The following is a 16,637-nucleotide window of genomic DNA, read 5'->3' as shown; positions in this document are numbered from 1 at the left end:
ACATTGCATACTGTATTAAAAAATACAGTACGCAATAAATCGTAAAAATATTAAAAACTTTTATATGGATTCAAACTTTTTTTGAGAACTCGAGCAATGCCGGGTAAATCAGCTAGTTGGTAAATATTGGTATATTGTATTCTATTATCTATATTATTCTATTTACGATATTAGATTTTCTTGAACTGCATACTTAACGAGGCTTCTTCAGTAAAATTAATTTAAAGAAAAACAGGAATCGATCTTAAACGTATATTTTCGCTTACACTTATCATTTGTAGAATGAACTGCAATCCTAGACGCTCTGTCTTTCTGTTGGCCAGGGTTAACTTCAGCGAACACTGCTTATGATTTCGACTGAACCAGGTTTGAATTTCTAGGGTTGTATTTCGCTTAACAGCTACCTAATGTTATGTCGGTTCCCATTATCTACTGTCTGAAACTTCCATAAGCCATGGCAGCCAGCAGGGCCATTAACAAGGTTTTAAGCGAAACGACTACACTCATGGCGCCGTCCTCGTAGTGCTTGTAGTTGCATCCATTTCCGTCGCAGGTGTGACACGTTTCGGCATCCTGGCAAGTGTTGGGATCAGACAGACAACCCCGGACAACCTGGCCACCAGCCACACTCACGAAACAACGGTCATCCGTTTCGTACAACGAGCACAGTTGCGGCGTCGAGTTAATTTCATCCCCGCAGGTCGAATTGGTGGTTCCGTGGCACTGATGGCAGTGTAGCCGGTGTTCCGGGAAGATCTTAATTGAGCGGAAAATAAAGAAAAACATCATTATAAATATTTAGAACAATGTGGTGAATCTTAAAGAGGGCATCATAAGATCATGATTTTAAATGTACGTTCAAAACAAGTACACGCAGCGAAAAGTAGTACCATTGAGATAAAAAAAATACATCTTTGATTCGAAAACCTTGTGAACATTAAAACAAAACCAATTTATTTTGATTCAAGTAAATTATATATTGAACCGAATTTATTTTTATTTAAAACAATGTCCCAAATCTTTGAATCAAAATATTTAATTTTAATTCAAAGATTTTTTTTTTCGACTCAGAATCAATGTGATTAATTCTTTGATACAGATTAATTTTCCTTTGAAACAAAGTATTTTTTTATTCTCGAGTAGTCAAAGATGTTATTCTTATTCCTTTTCTCATTCGTTTTAAATTGGGTACAAAAATTATGTTTTGTGGCAAAGTGTTTTAAAATCGGTCTTTTGAAGTGAGTGGTCAGCTGCCGCTGCCACGGTCAACACAAATGGATTGGATTTTGTTTGGTGAAAGGTGGCCTATCCTCCACGACGGCGGTGGAACAAACATGAGAAAAAAACCCGCCAGAACCAAACCACCTATGAACCGTCACACACCACCGGAAGGCTAAGATGGGACGGTCCGGCGTTGGGAACTTTCGACAGCTTCGAGGGGACAAATGATAGTGGACTCCAGGTAGGTCTTTCAATATCAATTAAATTTCAATTAAACCGTCAACGTAACAATTTTTTTAGGGCAACCAATTTGAAGAGGTGAAAGCACTGGCAGTCCCGGTGCTCCGGCCAAGCCTTTGCCATTGGTTCCGATCAGGTCAAAGGAGACTCAAGGTCTGGCGCTGAAACCATTCATCATAACGAATGGTCAATGAATTTTAACATTCAAACAGTGATATAAGCGAAGGTAATTGAAATGTAAAACATTTTAACCTACATAGTCCAATAAAATAAGATCAAGAATTTGTTTTAATTTTCTTACGTAAGAAATCTGGAAGTACTAGAGTTTTTAGGACCACGCTAATGGAATCAAAGAAAGAATCCTTTCAAATTAAAATCAAAACGACTTCAAAGTGAAAAAAAAATGCCATGAAATGAAACGAAAAACGACTTTGTTTCGAAGAATGTCGTCTTTTGAATCAAAGAAAATGATTCATGTCAAAAAACGCATTTCTTTGAAACAAAGGAAAATGTATTTGAATCAAAGTATTTTTTATTTATCCCAAAATCAAAGGAAAAAATCCTTTGTTTTCGTGGCACTTTCCTTTGAAATAAAAAATCTTTTCGCTGCGTGTAGCATTCAAATAACATGAACTAATACTCCTACTTTTGAGCCCTTTGAACTTTTTTATCCAGTCTAGTTTTATTTGCATGATTAATTATGTGCAAAATTGCACTTTTTCCGCAAACTTACTGCTCCGTTGCATCGTCCTTGGTTTTGGGGGTCGTAGCACAGCAAGCAGTTGTTTTGCATGTTGCACTGAGCGAAATCTTCACGACTCAACGAAGCCGAGCAGCCGCGTTCCACGTGGCGATCTGGATATGAAAATTAAGAGGAAAATTTGTGTTTTGATTTTTTTTTATTATTCATTGTATTGTAAGAGAACGACAAGGGAAATTAAATTCAATAAGAGTTAAACATAGTGTCAAATAAAGAAATCTAAGGACGAATCCAATTGTTGATACATACCCACAATTCGGGCGAAGCAGGTGTTGTTGTTAGCCATTTGATTGCAATCCCGCATCAGAAGACCCCCGTCTGGGATCAGACATGATGAGTCCGACGACGACGAGCAGACGAAGCAGAAATCTGAAATAATATTAAAATTAAATGGTAAAATCTTAATGTAATGTTCGTCATCTATCTTCAAGTTGAAAGTGTATTCTTCGTCTATCTATTTACCAAGGCCAGATATTTTCTTAGGTTGGATCAAAATAAAAGGTTTTCAATATTGATAAAAGCATAAAATCTTATTCTGTCTTCTCAAATCTTCAACGCACTATTAAGGAAAAAACTCAATCGAGGAATCTAGGAAAACTTTTTGTTATGATTTGCGAACAAAACACACGGGAAATTTTCAAGTGTTCGCCAATAATCTTTCCTAGGAACTTCAACCTTCACAGTCTTGAGCTTAGATGTTTTAAGATTTCTTTAAATGTTATATAAAAACTAAAAAATTTTGGTTAAAAATGCTTTTTAATCAAAAGTTTTTGCAAAATTTGAAAATTAACAATGAAATCTATTTAGAACCAACCTAAAAATTAACTGGCGACAATATCGTAAATAAACAAGAGCACAGTAATAAAGGTGTATACTCTATGATCATTTCTGTTGAAGATAGAACGTAGTTTTGAGTTAAGTGAAGAAAATTACAATTCAATCATTCTACAATATATTGTTTCCCTTCCCCCTTACGATTTATTTGTACTTTGGACACCTACGGGTATGGTTCTGGGGAAAAAAATCAAAACTATTCGTTTTGATAATCATTGAATGTGTACCTACATTGTTTGTTTGCGAAAAAAAACCTTTTTAATTACAAAATAAAAATGTTATTTTGATTAGTGAAAATTGTTCACTTTAAACATCGAGTTTCCAGTTTAAAGAGTACTTTTAGTATATATTTCTCATAAAGATTAACGTGAGTTGTCACAACGTGTTTGATAAACTTGAAAAAGCATTGCAACGTTTCTTTCAATCCTTATTTCAATTTGATTTTCGAATTTAAAATGCACTTTACCTTTGTACACGCAGAGAAAATTTGTATTTTGAAACAAAACAAAATTGACTTTGATTCAAAACATTCATTTTTTAAATCAAACTCCTGTTTTCTTTGAATCAAATAATCATCGTTCTGATTCAAATGAATGATTTTTGAAGAGAAGATTAAATTTTTTGAACTGCATAATTTTGGATTTTGATTTAAAACAAATTCTTCGATTCTAAAGAAATTTGTTCAATTATTTACATATATGTATTGAAACAAAATAAACTTTCTTTCAATCAAAGAAATTTGTTTTTACAGAAAGGAATAGGTAATTTTTTTTAAATTTAAACAAAGATATTTTGGCTTGAGCAAGAACCTTATTTCGAATAAAGATTGGCCGGTCGTGGTAAAAATCAAAACCCGTGAATCAGAATTAGCTATTATGAGGATTCAGAATGAGTGTTAATCCGTTAATCAAAAAGTGTATATTTAAGATTTTGTACAAATTCTTACATTGTTACAGGACCACGGCTGATTTCGCCCTAAATTCAGCGGTCTGATTACCTACTGCCCGATCTTCAGCGGCAATTGCCAATTGCTGAAAGTGTATTGAGCAGCCTAAGAAGAATGCACTCTGGTCCACTTCAACTTCATTTGTCAACGAGAATTAGGACCGGATGATTCAAGTACCTATTGTGAACTAGTGTTTGTGTTAAGATTGTGAATAAAAATGAATTTAAGATGTAGTATCTTTATTTTTATTATTCAAAATTCCTAATTAGGAACTTCGGAACAACAAAAAATATTCCTTCCAATTGGAATAAAAGGAAAATGGTTCAATGAATCAATGCTTTAAATCTAAATCTTAATTACATTGTAGCAAATGAAAACCACTTTGCATCAAATGAAACGTTTTTTGTTTCAAAGCATTAAGATTTTGATTCAAAGATTTTTCATATGAAAAATTATTTGAAACAAAGGAAAATGCCTTTCAACCAAAGGATTTTTTATTAATCCCAAAATCAAAGGAAAAAATCCTTTGTTTTTGCAGCATTTTCCTTTGAAATAAAAATCTTTTCGCTGCTTGTAAATAAAACAAGAGCTTTTTCTATAAATCTGAAGATATGCTCACTACAGATCGCCAAGAAGAAAGTAAGAATTGTCAAACACTTAGTGTTGCATGTTTTGCTATGCTATGCTTCATTTGCTATGAAATTTGAGTGAGAAAATCATTTTACTGGTTTTTTCAAGGGTGCAACACTATATTGTAGCGTAATTGAATTATAACTTTCTCCACTCAACTCTAAACTGCATACTGTCTTGGATAGAAATGATCATAGAGAACACACCTTTATTACCGTGCATTTGTTAATTGACTACAGTGTTGCCAGTGATTTTAACGATTAGTTCTAGATAATTTTTAAGGTTATTTTTCAAATTTTCTTCGAAATTAAACATTTTTGCCAAAATTCTAGACTGAAAATAATTTTCAACAAACGTTTGTATTTTATATATGTTTTGAAGAAATTTTAATCCATCCAATGTAATATTTGAAGGTTTTAGGAACAAGGAAAAGGGAAAGTTTGGAAATTTTGTTCGCAAATTTTCAAAAAGATCTTGCCATTTATACCGTAACCGGCCCTAATTCTGCGCAGTCTCAAACTCTGCGCATTTTCATATTTCAAGATGTGATGAACAAAATATCCATGAAACAAGCTGAATCGCTTCAATTACTGTTTATCTTCAAAATGCTTCCAATTATTTTGAAAACTGATGAATTGTTCGCGAGAAATGGAATAAATCAAAATAAATGTAGGAAGCAGACATTGAAAAATGGCCGCCGTTAGCAGTACAGCTTAAGTGTTAGGAAAACAAAAAGATCAAATGAAACAGTGTTAAACAGAATTTTCTCATTGGAAATGCCTTTACGTGAAAGATAAAATCATTCTGAACATAACTGCCAAAAAAATGATTTAAGCAATGCGCAGAATTTGACACCATTTGTTTACTTATGTTCCTAATGCGCAGAATGAAAAGCACCGGAGAGAACTGATGTTAAAGTTGCATGGAATTGAACGCCGAGAGTTAGGAGACTTTTAATTACAGTTTTTTAATAAGTTTTATGAAGATAGGGTATCCGTAAAGTTGTTGGGACTTTCTTAGAAATCCCTTCGAATCTACATGTTTTGTTGACAAAAAATAGAAAATTTTGATTTGCGTTCTCTATCGTGTTCGCGTGTTAATCGTTCAGTTCCAACTGTACAGACTGTTCCGACATACAGAAGCATTTCCGGCGCCCCAGCTGAGGGAACTACGCGAAGCTTCTCTCGATTTACTCGCTCATTCGCACTCGTTGACTAACTGATACTGACTGACAGTAAGCCAAATGAAGCAGCGCGTAGTTCCCCCAGCTGGGGCGATTTTGTGGCCCGCCGGAACTGCTTCTGTGTGTCGTAATAGTCTGCACGAAACAAGTTAATTTGACCAGATCCGGCGAAGAACATGATCGGTCAACAAATATTTGGTAAACGAGCTACAGGAAAAAGCATCTGTAAGAAATAGTAAATGAAAGTGTCACATAAGTTACAAAGATCCAAGGCTTGAATTGGCCCTTTTTCATAATTTGCAATACTTTACTAAGCGTAAAACATGCTTTTTAATACATTTTAATATAATCATTTAGGGGAGCAGGTTCACTCGTGTTGGGAAAAAGTGGCAGAAATTTTGACACTTGTGGCACATTTTGAAAATTTTACCATGCAAAAATGTTTCCAAGATCTTTGAACGTTGTATTTTTTTACAGCAGTGTTTCCATTTCAGCCGTATGTGATAGAAATCAAGCTATTTTTGTCAATGTCAAACAAAATTAGACAGCCAAAGATCTTTCAAAAATTTTGCTAAGAGTGTCAACATTTCTCCACTTTTTACATAACGAGTGAACTTGCTCTAAATAGCGTCAAATAAAAGTGCGTAGCAATTGTTCATAGAGTTGTTTTTGACATTTCTTACGCACACTTGCCGAGCGTGTACAGATGAGACGGTAAAATTAATCTCAAAAACTCTCGGTACTAAAAACGGGCAGCACATGGTCAATCAACCTCAAATTGTCCCAAAAACTGAAAAGTGTTGGTTAAAAAACCCCCGAATACGAAAATATTGTAACATAACTGTTCCTGTAGTAGTTATAAAACGATTAGAAACAGAGTAAAAAAACGTTTAGAAAATGATATCTGAAACCATAAAAAACATTGCACTTATCTTGAATTCCAAAATGACGGTCTGTTGAATATGGCGTTAAGTTATGTTACTGTTTAAAACTGTTAAAACCTTTGTATGGAGACACTGTTCTAGGAACAGTTAGGGTATGGTTTATAAAACGCTCGTGAATAACGTTTTCAGGGCATTGAACTGTTTCTAGAATGAACTCGAAACATTTACAGTAATGGTTTTTTAACGATCCGCCCCAAGGTTCTTCCACCGTTATTCATACTTTTCTCTAAACCGTACGTGAAAAAAGCACGCACACATGCACAAATTTTTTGTTTACTTTCAGTTGAATGAAAACACGGAATGTAAGGTTTCAAAAATAATAACTTTATTTGATTTCTACTTCCTAATTTCTAATTTCACACAATGATTACACATCACACATATCACACATCGTATTACCCTCGTCCTGGAACGGCAACTGGCAGCATCTTATCGCTGACCGCTTCCGGCAAGAAAAATGAGTCCATCCCCTCGCAAGGTTGGCAAGGCGCTTGAGGGTGAATGTTCTGCAAAAGTTGTGGAACGCCGCAACAGGAACACCGCCAATCGAGTTTGTCGCATTGGATGTCCGATGGTAGTGTTTGCTGGGTTGCAATGGTTTTCCCCCAGCGGGGCCAAACATTTTCAGCCATCATTTCTCCTACGTGAAGCGACAATTATCTGGAAATGAGATAAGGTGAAAACATACAAAAGTAATGAAAATTCATAATAAACTTACGAGGTGTGTATAAATTTGAATGATTCGCTGTTTATTACTGAAAAATGGGAATACTTTATCCCAGAAAATTATAAAACGCGCGAAACAAGGCGGCACCTAATCACACAATCTCGCACCTAATTTTCAACATTGGGCAGTGGTGCCGAACATATCGATTTTCCTATAGTGTAAAATCTTATTGATGAACTTTGTACACTTTTCCAAATATTTTCATATATTGCAAAAACTTGATTTATTCTTTTATGCAAAATCTTATTAAATGAGGAGTGGAAGCGAAATATTTTTCACTATCGTTTATTAATTACGAAAAATACAAAAACTGACATAAACTAGTCGCAACTTCTTTCCAATTAGATTTTTTAGCCTGGACAACATATTCTATATGTGAAATACTAATTATAAAGTTGTTTTGATAACTTTTCCAGCAGTTTTCTGTAATTTCTTAAGATATTTCATACGACGACGTGATGAAAGCTCACGCGAGATATGTCATTTTTCTTATTCATAAATGGAGGTGTTTGGAAAACTAAAGCATCTTGATAATTTATTAACTAATGTGAAATATTAAATTCAACGCGTGCTTTGGTAGTTCTTGCAAACATATTAAAAACACGATTACTGACAAAAACAGTAATAAAAACACCATCATTGACAGGCCGAGCTTAACTCCTTAATAATGCGTAGTACGCATTTTACTCATGCAAGAATGAATGTGGTATAAGTGTAATTAAGTCTTTAACCTTTGTTTAGTATGATGTAATATGTAGCTTCCAAGTTCAATTATTGTCGTTGAAACTACTCTTGAGTCGTGGTAAATTTAAAAGATATTTCCATAAATGTCTACTGATTCTGTGTTAAATCGTTTGGCATATCTGGCCGATGTTCTTTTCATTTTTGACGTGCGAATGACAGAAGAAATGCACGGTAAGGATAATGGTTCGAAATCATTTTTACGATTAAAGATAAATTGAAGGACCATCGTTCATACCATTCTATCACCTTTACTGATACCATCAAATAATCCACAGGAACGTTTATGTTTTGTTTTTATCGTTATCGAAATAAAGTTTAATAGAACAGTTACGTTTACAGAGACAATCACTATTTCTGAAGCCGTAAATGTATCGTTTAGACTGTTTAAGCTATAGTTTTTAGTATGCGGGCCAGCATAATATCACGAACACTATCAGCGGCAAATAGGACTATTCTTTAGTTTTCATATATAGACGAACACTGATCGTTAGGAAGAGTTTAATACTTTATTTGCCTTGAATTTGAGAATAATTCGGCAAACTGACAGATCTTTTGCATTTTATGCATGATCACATTTCATTAGAATCCTCAAAAAAACTTTACAAAATGTATATTGGCGTGAGCTACAAATTTCAAGGATTGCAATTATATATAACTCCCATTAGATTCCGAAAGTTTTTTGCACTTTTTTAAAATTTCCAATCACTTTTTTCTTTGCTTCTTAACTTTATATCGCCCGCATATTCAGTACATCGCACGCCACATCAACCAATACTGCAAAAGCCTTACAGTACATTTCTAGCAACACGGTTAATCTAACAGGAATCGTTATCTCGGAGGATGCAGTTAATATAGCTATATCGAAGCTAAAACCGTCGTCGTCTGTAGGACCTGATGGAATTCCGAAATTTTTTTTGAAGAATTGCCACAATCAGTTATATGCAAGGAGTTGTTTATGTTCCTAGTTCAAAAGATAGGCAATAAGCACGACATAACGAACTACAGGGGAATCACTTCTTTCTATGCCTGTTCGAAGGTACTGGAATTTCAGATGTCACAGTGACTTCTAAATGCCGCGAAGTCGTACATTTCTGTTGATCAACATAGGTTTTACCTGGGACATTCGATAAAAACAAACTTATTGGAATTCACTTTATTTTGACTATAGAAAAAGAGTGTCAGGTGGACACAGTGTATACTGATCTCAAGGCCGCATTGACCATTGTCTGCTCCTTGCAAAACTACAACATCTCGGACTCGGAGCAGCCCTCACTTTTTTGTTTTAATCATTCCTGACAAATCGTTTTCTCACTGTTCCGTTGGAAAATGCTGAGTATAATGTGTACCGGGACAAACAGGAGTCCCACAAGGCAGCAACATTGGACCTCTTCTGTTCTGCACCTGTTACAACGACGTCACATACGCTCTATCATGCATCGGGGTGTAGAGTGTTGTATACCGATTACCTAAAAATTTGCCGGAAGATTGAAAGCTACAGCGACGGCTTGGGATTACAGCTGATGTTAAGCAAATTTATGAAGTGGTGTGATTTGAATTGCTTATCTGTCAGTGTGTCGCAATGTAATCAGCTTTACACGGAAAAAAGAAACCGCTGACTTGGAATTACACTGAACGAGTTGTTTTAGTGAAGGATCTACATAAGTGTGCTTCTGGATTCCAAAATAACGTTTGAAAATCAACTGAATCTTGACGTAGCTAAAGCTAACAGGAACGAGATATTTGGAGGTGAATGAGGTGAAGAAAATGTCGAAGTTTCTTCTTCTTAAATTTGTCGTCCACATCGAACTTGCTCTTGCCGGTGAAAAACTCGAACCGCGGAATAAGCTTAAAATCGGCTTTTATATACGTTTCGTCGTCCATCACACAGCAACTTTATTTTGTCAGCATCTTCTCGTAGAGCTTCCGTGCCCGAGTTTTAGTCGTCGATTGTTTGTCACTCATCGCGGTTTGGGAAGTTCCGTACCTGGTATGTATGTAGTCCAGCTCTCTTCTTTGCATTCTGGACGTAGCTCTGCGACATCCGGTCCTTTTTAGCCAAATCACGGCTTGAGACGTTGGGATCTGCTTTAATCATCCGCTTCACCTTTCCCTCCGTCTTTTTGTTTTCCGGGACCGGTTTTCTTCCAGCTTCTTTGCCATGGTCCAACGTCAACCGCTCCTGGAACCGCTTCAACACTCTGGAGACGGTTGAATGGTGAATGTTCAACATTTGTTTCCAACTGCCGGTGCGACAGGTCAGGAAATTCCAGGTGTATGGAAAGAATTTGTTACCTCGACTCGCGTAGGTTCACCTCCATTTTCGTTGAATCGAAAAAAAACGACTTCGAGTTTGACAGCATGTAAACATTACAAATCAATAAGAACGTGTGCAAAATCTTGTTGATTTTACCCAATGGCAAAAAAGTTATCTCTCGTTGAATGTGTCGCAATAATTTCGTGTTCGCCCTTTATAGTGAATGGGTCTTTAATCTGACCTATTTAACACACATCCGAGATATTCTTTAAAATCCTAATATATCTCAATTTGTAAAAGATGTTTTAAAATGGTAAAATTGGTATTTAACAATTGACAGATATAAACTGGCAGTGTTTTAAAAAAGTTGTAGTAAATTCAGTTTCTTATGAACAGGAACACTTGATTTAGTTTTAACTTTTGCTATATATTTTATTCCTTCGATGCCTTCGATATGGCATCTCTGTCCTTGAAAAAGTTGTTTTTCTGCTTGTGACTCTCAGGCTGAGAAAACGAACATTCAAGGCAGTTATTGCTTGCGATGCTTACGATGAGATTTATTAACATCGCTGTGAAATTCAAACAGGGAAAATCTCACTCGTAAAAATCTCAATCTCATGAGATTTGGCAACCTCGCTTCCGGCAAAGAAAAATAAAGGAAGTAGATTTCTGGTGTTCTGCTGTCAGTTAACCAACGAAGTTTCTAAAATTTTAATTTTGATGCACAATATACTGGAAACTTACAACACACGCTCAATAACACATCTCACTAAGCCATGGGGTTTGAGAACAGTGCCCGTTAAATAAGGTATAAGATGGTTTGATCACATGTTGAGGCAAATTCGCCCTGAATTCGTACTCCCATGGTTAATTATCTGCATAGCTAGGTACATGCAAAGCGTTCAATGATAGGTGTTTAATTTAAAAAAAAATGTTAAGACAAATAAAAGAAGGGACAACCAATGCTGAATCTTCTACTAATGCGATTCCGATAAGTGACCCCTCGTGGGGCATTTTTTCCGATCAATGTTCAAAGCCGTAAGAATCCACCGAGCACATACAATCAAGAGAAGCATTATAAGTAGGTATTCGACAGACGCTGATAAGAACGCGCCAAAAATTAAATAATCTTTTTGAAAGACGCTAAGCACCGCGTCTTATCTTTCGACCAACGTTTATGTGTCTGTTTGTACAGTGAATGATAACGTGAATCATATCGATCGATTTCGTTCGAAAACTTTCAGTTTCTGGAGTCAACGTTTTTGGATTTCATTTTCAAGCGAAATACCCACTGTATTATTTTCTGAAATTTTGATACAATGTTTTTTTTTTATTAGCTGGTTTCAAATCTACGCAATGAAAAAAAAATTAAACTGTTTCGCTTCGACTTGGTCTTGTGACAATTTTGAAAAAATGACGTTTAACTGTTACATAAAAGATACAAAAGTTTCAAATGATACTCCAACAAAATTTTTATGTCTAAAGTTTCTGACACAAAATATTTTAAATTTTCTCTTTTTTCAAGTTTTTTTTATAAAACTATGCACTATTTTCATTTATAAGAACTCTGTGAAGCAATTATTCAAATTTAGCAAACTCAACCGTTTAAGAGATGAGTGCGTAACACTTTCAAATACGCAAATATGATAAATTTCCTATGAAGTAACATTTTGCGCTTTATGTATGAATGTTGCTCATAAAATGCAAGTTGGCTTGTGACATACATATCTCAGTTAGCAAGTCAGTTTCCTCCTAAGCCGATGACCGCGAGTTCGAGCCCAAGAGTAAGCATCTAACACAGGGGTGAGCAACCCGCGGCCCGCGGGCCGCATGTGGCCCGCGAGACCCTTATGTGCGGCCCGCGAAGCTTTTTTCAAATATTCATGCCTAAACTTTTTTCTACAATGGATTATTAGGAAAAATGAATATGACATGGTCAAATATGTGCTAATCTGCGTTTTCCCAACAATCTTTCAGATTGTTAACCTTTTCCCTAGTTTTTTAAGCATTTATTATGTTCTGTTCAAGGCATAAATGAAATATTGTTTATTGGCATAATGTAATATTGGAGTTTTTTTTTTTATTATTTAGGAATCAGGATACATTTTTCTTAATAATGCAACTCCTACTGCTTTGAAAAGCAAAATCCATTAAAGTGAGCAGGGACCGACAAAAAACACAAACACAGCACAGTACATATCGTGCAACACAAATCCTGGAGTGCTGACACATAAATTTTCGTGTGCGACATTTCGGTTTGGCACAGCACTTCAATTGTGTTGTGCTGCATCAAATCAACACGACACAGTTCCCAGTTGTGTCGTGTCGAGAAAAACACAGTTGTGCTTAGCACGCAACACAGTGTGTTTTACGAGCAAGGCTATTTTAACCCGTCGCGCTTGATTGGACAGCATTTCTCCATATTTTACATGGCGAAGTTCTTCACTCACATTGTGTCGAGAAAGAAGCTTGAAAGCAAACGAAAAAAATCTATCCAGTTCGCCTGCTGGCAGATTTGCAACAATTAAAATCTCATCGTTTCGGGACCGGCACACGAACACACTGTGTCGTCAACTGTGTCGGATTTTGTGTCGCATGCAGTACTGTGCTGTGTTGCGGCCGACACGCAACAAAAGAAGATCAACACAGACACAGCACAGTTTCGTTTCGGATGTGCCGTGTCATCAAATTGTGTTGCACTTACTGTGTTCGTGCTGTTTTCGGTCCCTGAAAGTGAGGAAGAGCAGCTAAAAATCGGAAGCTACACATGATGAAAGGAATTTCGAAGTCCGTTAGTCAAGTCATTATTTTCGTTTCAAGCAAAAATAAAGTTTTATGATAAAAAATATGCTAAGCAGATAATATTTTAAAATTATTCTAACGAATTCGGCAGAAAGGATGGTTCGGTTAGCATAAAAATACTGGAAAAAATTAAAACCAATACCTTGTGAAATATTTTTTATTTCTGAATATTGACGAAAATTACGAAAGTTGAATAATAATGACTGGGTGAACGGTTTTGAATTTTTTATCAACTTGAATTACATCAAAGTTACCGACAAAAATCAAAGTTTTTGATTCTGAAATTCTGTGATTCGACCCAAAAGGTCTTTGACAATTATCTATGATGTTTTTTTTTTCAGAAATTTGATAGAAAATTTATAACAAATATCGATAAATTGAGTTATTTCACTTTTAAGTCGCATTCTCCATTACAAAAGTCATTATATTAGGGGAGAGTGGGTTATCGTGGGCCATGGGGAAACGTGGGCCACTTTTAATATCTCAGATGTGTGTTGAGATAAAAATCTCAAACCAACTGTCATCGTCGTCGCTTTGCGTGAGCATATATTTCTATATGTTTTTGACTGAAATACGCATCATATGCTTCTTTTATTTATCAAGCTAAAAAAAGTTAGAAAAATTTACTTACATAATTAAAAAAACACCCGTTAATTTCATCGATGGGGAACCTAAAGTGCATAACAAAAATATGCTCATACGCTTATGATCTTAGTTTTGTCATGATCTTTCACGTGGAAAAGAAATTTTTGATGAAACATCAATAAGTCACACAAACGCAACCAATTGGCAAATCATAGCTTGTGGGGAATCATGGGCCACACATCTTGAATCACCTATATTTTTATGTTTTTATACACATTCAGAACTTAAAATACGTTTTACCTATCTGCTAAGTTTTCTTATGCCAAATGAAGAGTTATCAAAAATATTTTGTCCATCCTATATAAGAAATTTTTCCAAAACGTTCGCGAGCCAGGTTTTCGAATCTATGCGATCATACACAGCCCTCTTTATTATTTCATCATCTGAAATTGCTTTTAAATAACGAAATGAATTAGGAAATCACAGTTTTGGGTCAACTCATAAACTTTGCATGTTATTTGGTCAATTTGGATTTGGTGGCCCACGATTCCCCACCATTTTTCAAAATTCAAAAAATATTGCTATTTTTCAAACAGTCAGAATTTCAGGAAAATAACTTATTAAAAATTTTAAAAAAATACCTTATGATACCTTGAAAATTTAGAAAACTATACCATTTTTTATTTTCATTTTATCTTTTATGATAAAGAAGTTATGGAACAACGAAAAAAAGTGGCCCATGATTCCCCACTCTCCCATACTAAAGAAATTATATCCCAATAATATCTAAATAAGATAAAAAAATTTAGAAATCTTCATAAAAATTCTAGAATTAAGAATGTAGTTTTGTAGATAATTGCTTAAAAATATGTGAAATTGAAAATTTTTCTGTGATTTCAACCACCTCGTTCAATTTCAATTTAAGAAACGGGGGTTTTACTGCTTGAAGAAAAAGAATTTAGGCTTTGAGGACAAGTTTTTATTGTGGAAAAAAAACCCCACAAAGTCAATTAGCTAAGCTAAGAAGACGGCGATTTCTTTGAATAATATTTGTCACACTCTTATTTATCATTGTGGAAGGCTCCAGGAAATTTTAAAATGGAAGTGATGCCAAATAATAGTACCATCGGTTTTAACAAGAATGTTTTATGAACGAATGTTTGCCAAGAAGTACTTTAAAAAATTGAGAGTATTGAAAAATGACAAAGATTTAATGATGCACCTTCTCAATATCGGGTATTCAAAAACTCGTATTGAATTTCTGATGTTAAAAAAGTGAAAAGCTTTCGATTATAAAAATGCCATGAAGCTCTACTTATTATTAAAAAAAAAAAGTTATTATAAGTGCGGCCCGCCGACATAATTTCAAATTTAAATTGGCCCGTTGGTTCAAAAGGTTGCTCACCCCTGATCTAACACAATTTTACCGGATAGGTTTTCCAACTGTCCGCCAACTACAACGTTGATATATGCAGAACCTCTATAGTTTTACATTACAATTTCAAATTTGATACACTCTGAGGTTATTATTATTGTACTTCCGTCATAGAATTGTCAAATTTCACACATTTCATTTGAACTCGGTGAATCCTCAAGCAAGCTATGACTCATGTTGAAACACGCGTTCTTCAATGGAAAATCTTCTGTTCAGTCATTTATAACTGTAATATTAATGGTCTTCAATTACTTGCACTAGCAGCTGCCACTAGCCCTGCCAGGATCAGAAAAACGGCCTTCAAATTTCTCATATTTAGGACAATCCGAACTGCTATCGGTCACTTATGGTGATATGATTGAAACTCGATGCGTTTGAATTTTTCCCGAACGTACGCTACGCGAATTTTCTTCCAACTGAGCCGGGTAAGTAACAATACCCGACCGAGTGTGGTCTTATTTTCGGCCCATTTTATCTAATCTATTCTCACCTGCATATGAGTGTGTGCGCCTATGTCGTAACCCATCAAGATAAACACGAAATTGGCTGGAACAATGCTTGACGCTTTGGGAAAGGGTTTTTACACCCCCAAGGTAGAGGGGCCTATTCTAAGAACAGAGAACCTAAGGTATCATATCTTCGATTGAAGTAACATACAGATGTTTTAGGATTTGAAATCAATTACTACCCGTTTTGGTATTTGACATGAAAATCATACCTTATTGGACTTTCATACTGTTACAAGTGTTTTTCCCTTGATGATTTCTTATATGATCTAGGAAAAACAGTTTGACACCGTCGCTCAAATGGGTGAAAATGATAAATAACTCTGTCATGGCATATTTTAATATCTAATATAATTGTTTCCACAATATAGTTTAACGGATAATTGTTTCTAAGATATCTTCAAATCAGTTGATGCCTAGAATTTCAACTAGAATTTGTTGGAATGAGCCCGACCTATCACCGGCTACCTTTTTTCCGGCTTGTAGCAGAATACGAGATCAATAATTCGCACTGCTTGCTCGCACACCCATATTTGATTCTGCCTCACAAATGTTGGCCGAGTCAAACGATCTGTTTACACGTTTTCCACATTGTTTGACTTTCTTTGCAACTATTTTAGTTTTGGTGCCGCGCTTGGAACTGTCAGAGCTGCCAACGGTTTTTGGAGGGAAATGGTCTGGTACGGTGAAGCTAAAGCCTAGTCCACACTAGGCAACATGAACTGCGATTTTTGTTATGAGACGAACTTTATTGTCTGTTGTTGGAAACCTGAGACAGTCTCAGTGTCTACCGAATAAAATGGGAGTATCTGAGACCGCCCAGTGA

The 16,637-nt window shown here is 35.4% G+C and overlaps 1 protein-coding gene across 1 annotated transcript; it reads right to left on the bottom strand.

The window, feature by feature from the left end:
* Positions 1–239: 239 nt before the first annotated feature.
* LOC129755023 (uncharacterized) lies at positions 240–15,734 on the bottom strand. Its single transcript, XM_055751322.1, has 4 exons — positions 15,558–15,734; positions 2,471–2,590; positions 2,195–2,316; positions 240–756 (listed from the first exon to the last, which is right to left on the bottom strand). The coding sequence occupies exons 1-4, from the start codon at positions 15,616–15,618 to the stop codon at positions 430–432; spliced, it is 630 nt and encodes a 209-aa protein (XP_055607297.1). The 5' UTR covers positions 15,619–15,734; the 3' UTR covers positions 240–429.
* Between the last annotated feature and the right edge of the window lie 903 nt (positions 15,735–16,637).

The sequence above is a fragment of the Uranotaenia lowii genome, chromosome 3 (genome assembly GCF_029784155.1).
Source record: "Uranotaenia lowii strain MFRU-FL chromosome 3, ASM2978415v1, whole genome shotgun sequence".
In the NCBI taxonomy this organism is placed as follows: Eukaryota; Metazoa; Arthropoda; class Insecta; order Diptera; family Culicidae; genus Uranotaenia; species Uranotaenia lowii.
The sequence above is the reverse complement of the archived record's forward strand: the minus strand, read 5'-3'. Positions and strand labels throughout refer to the sequence as shown.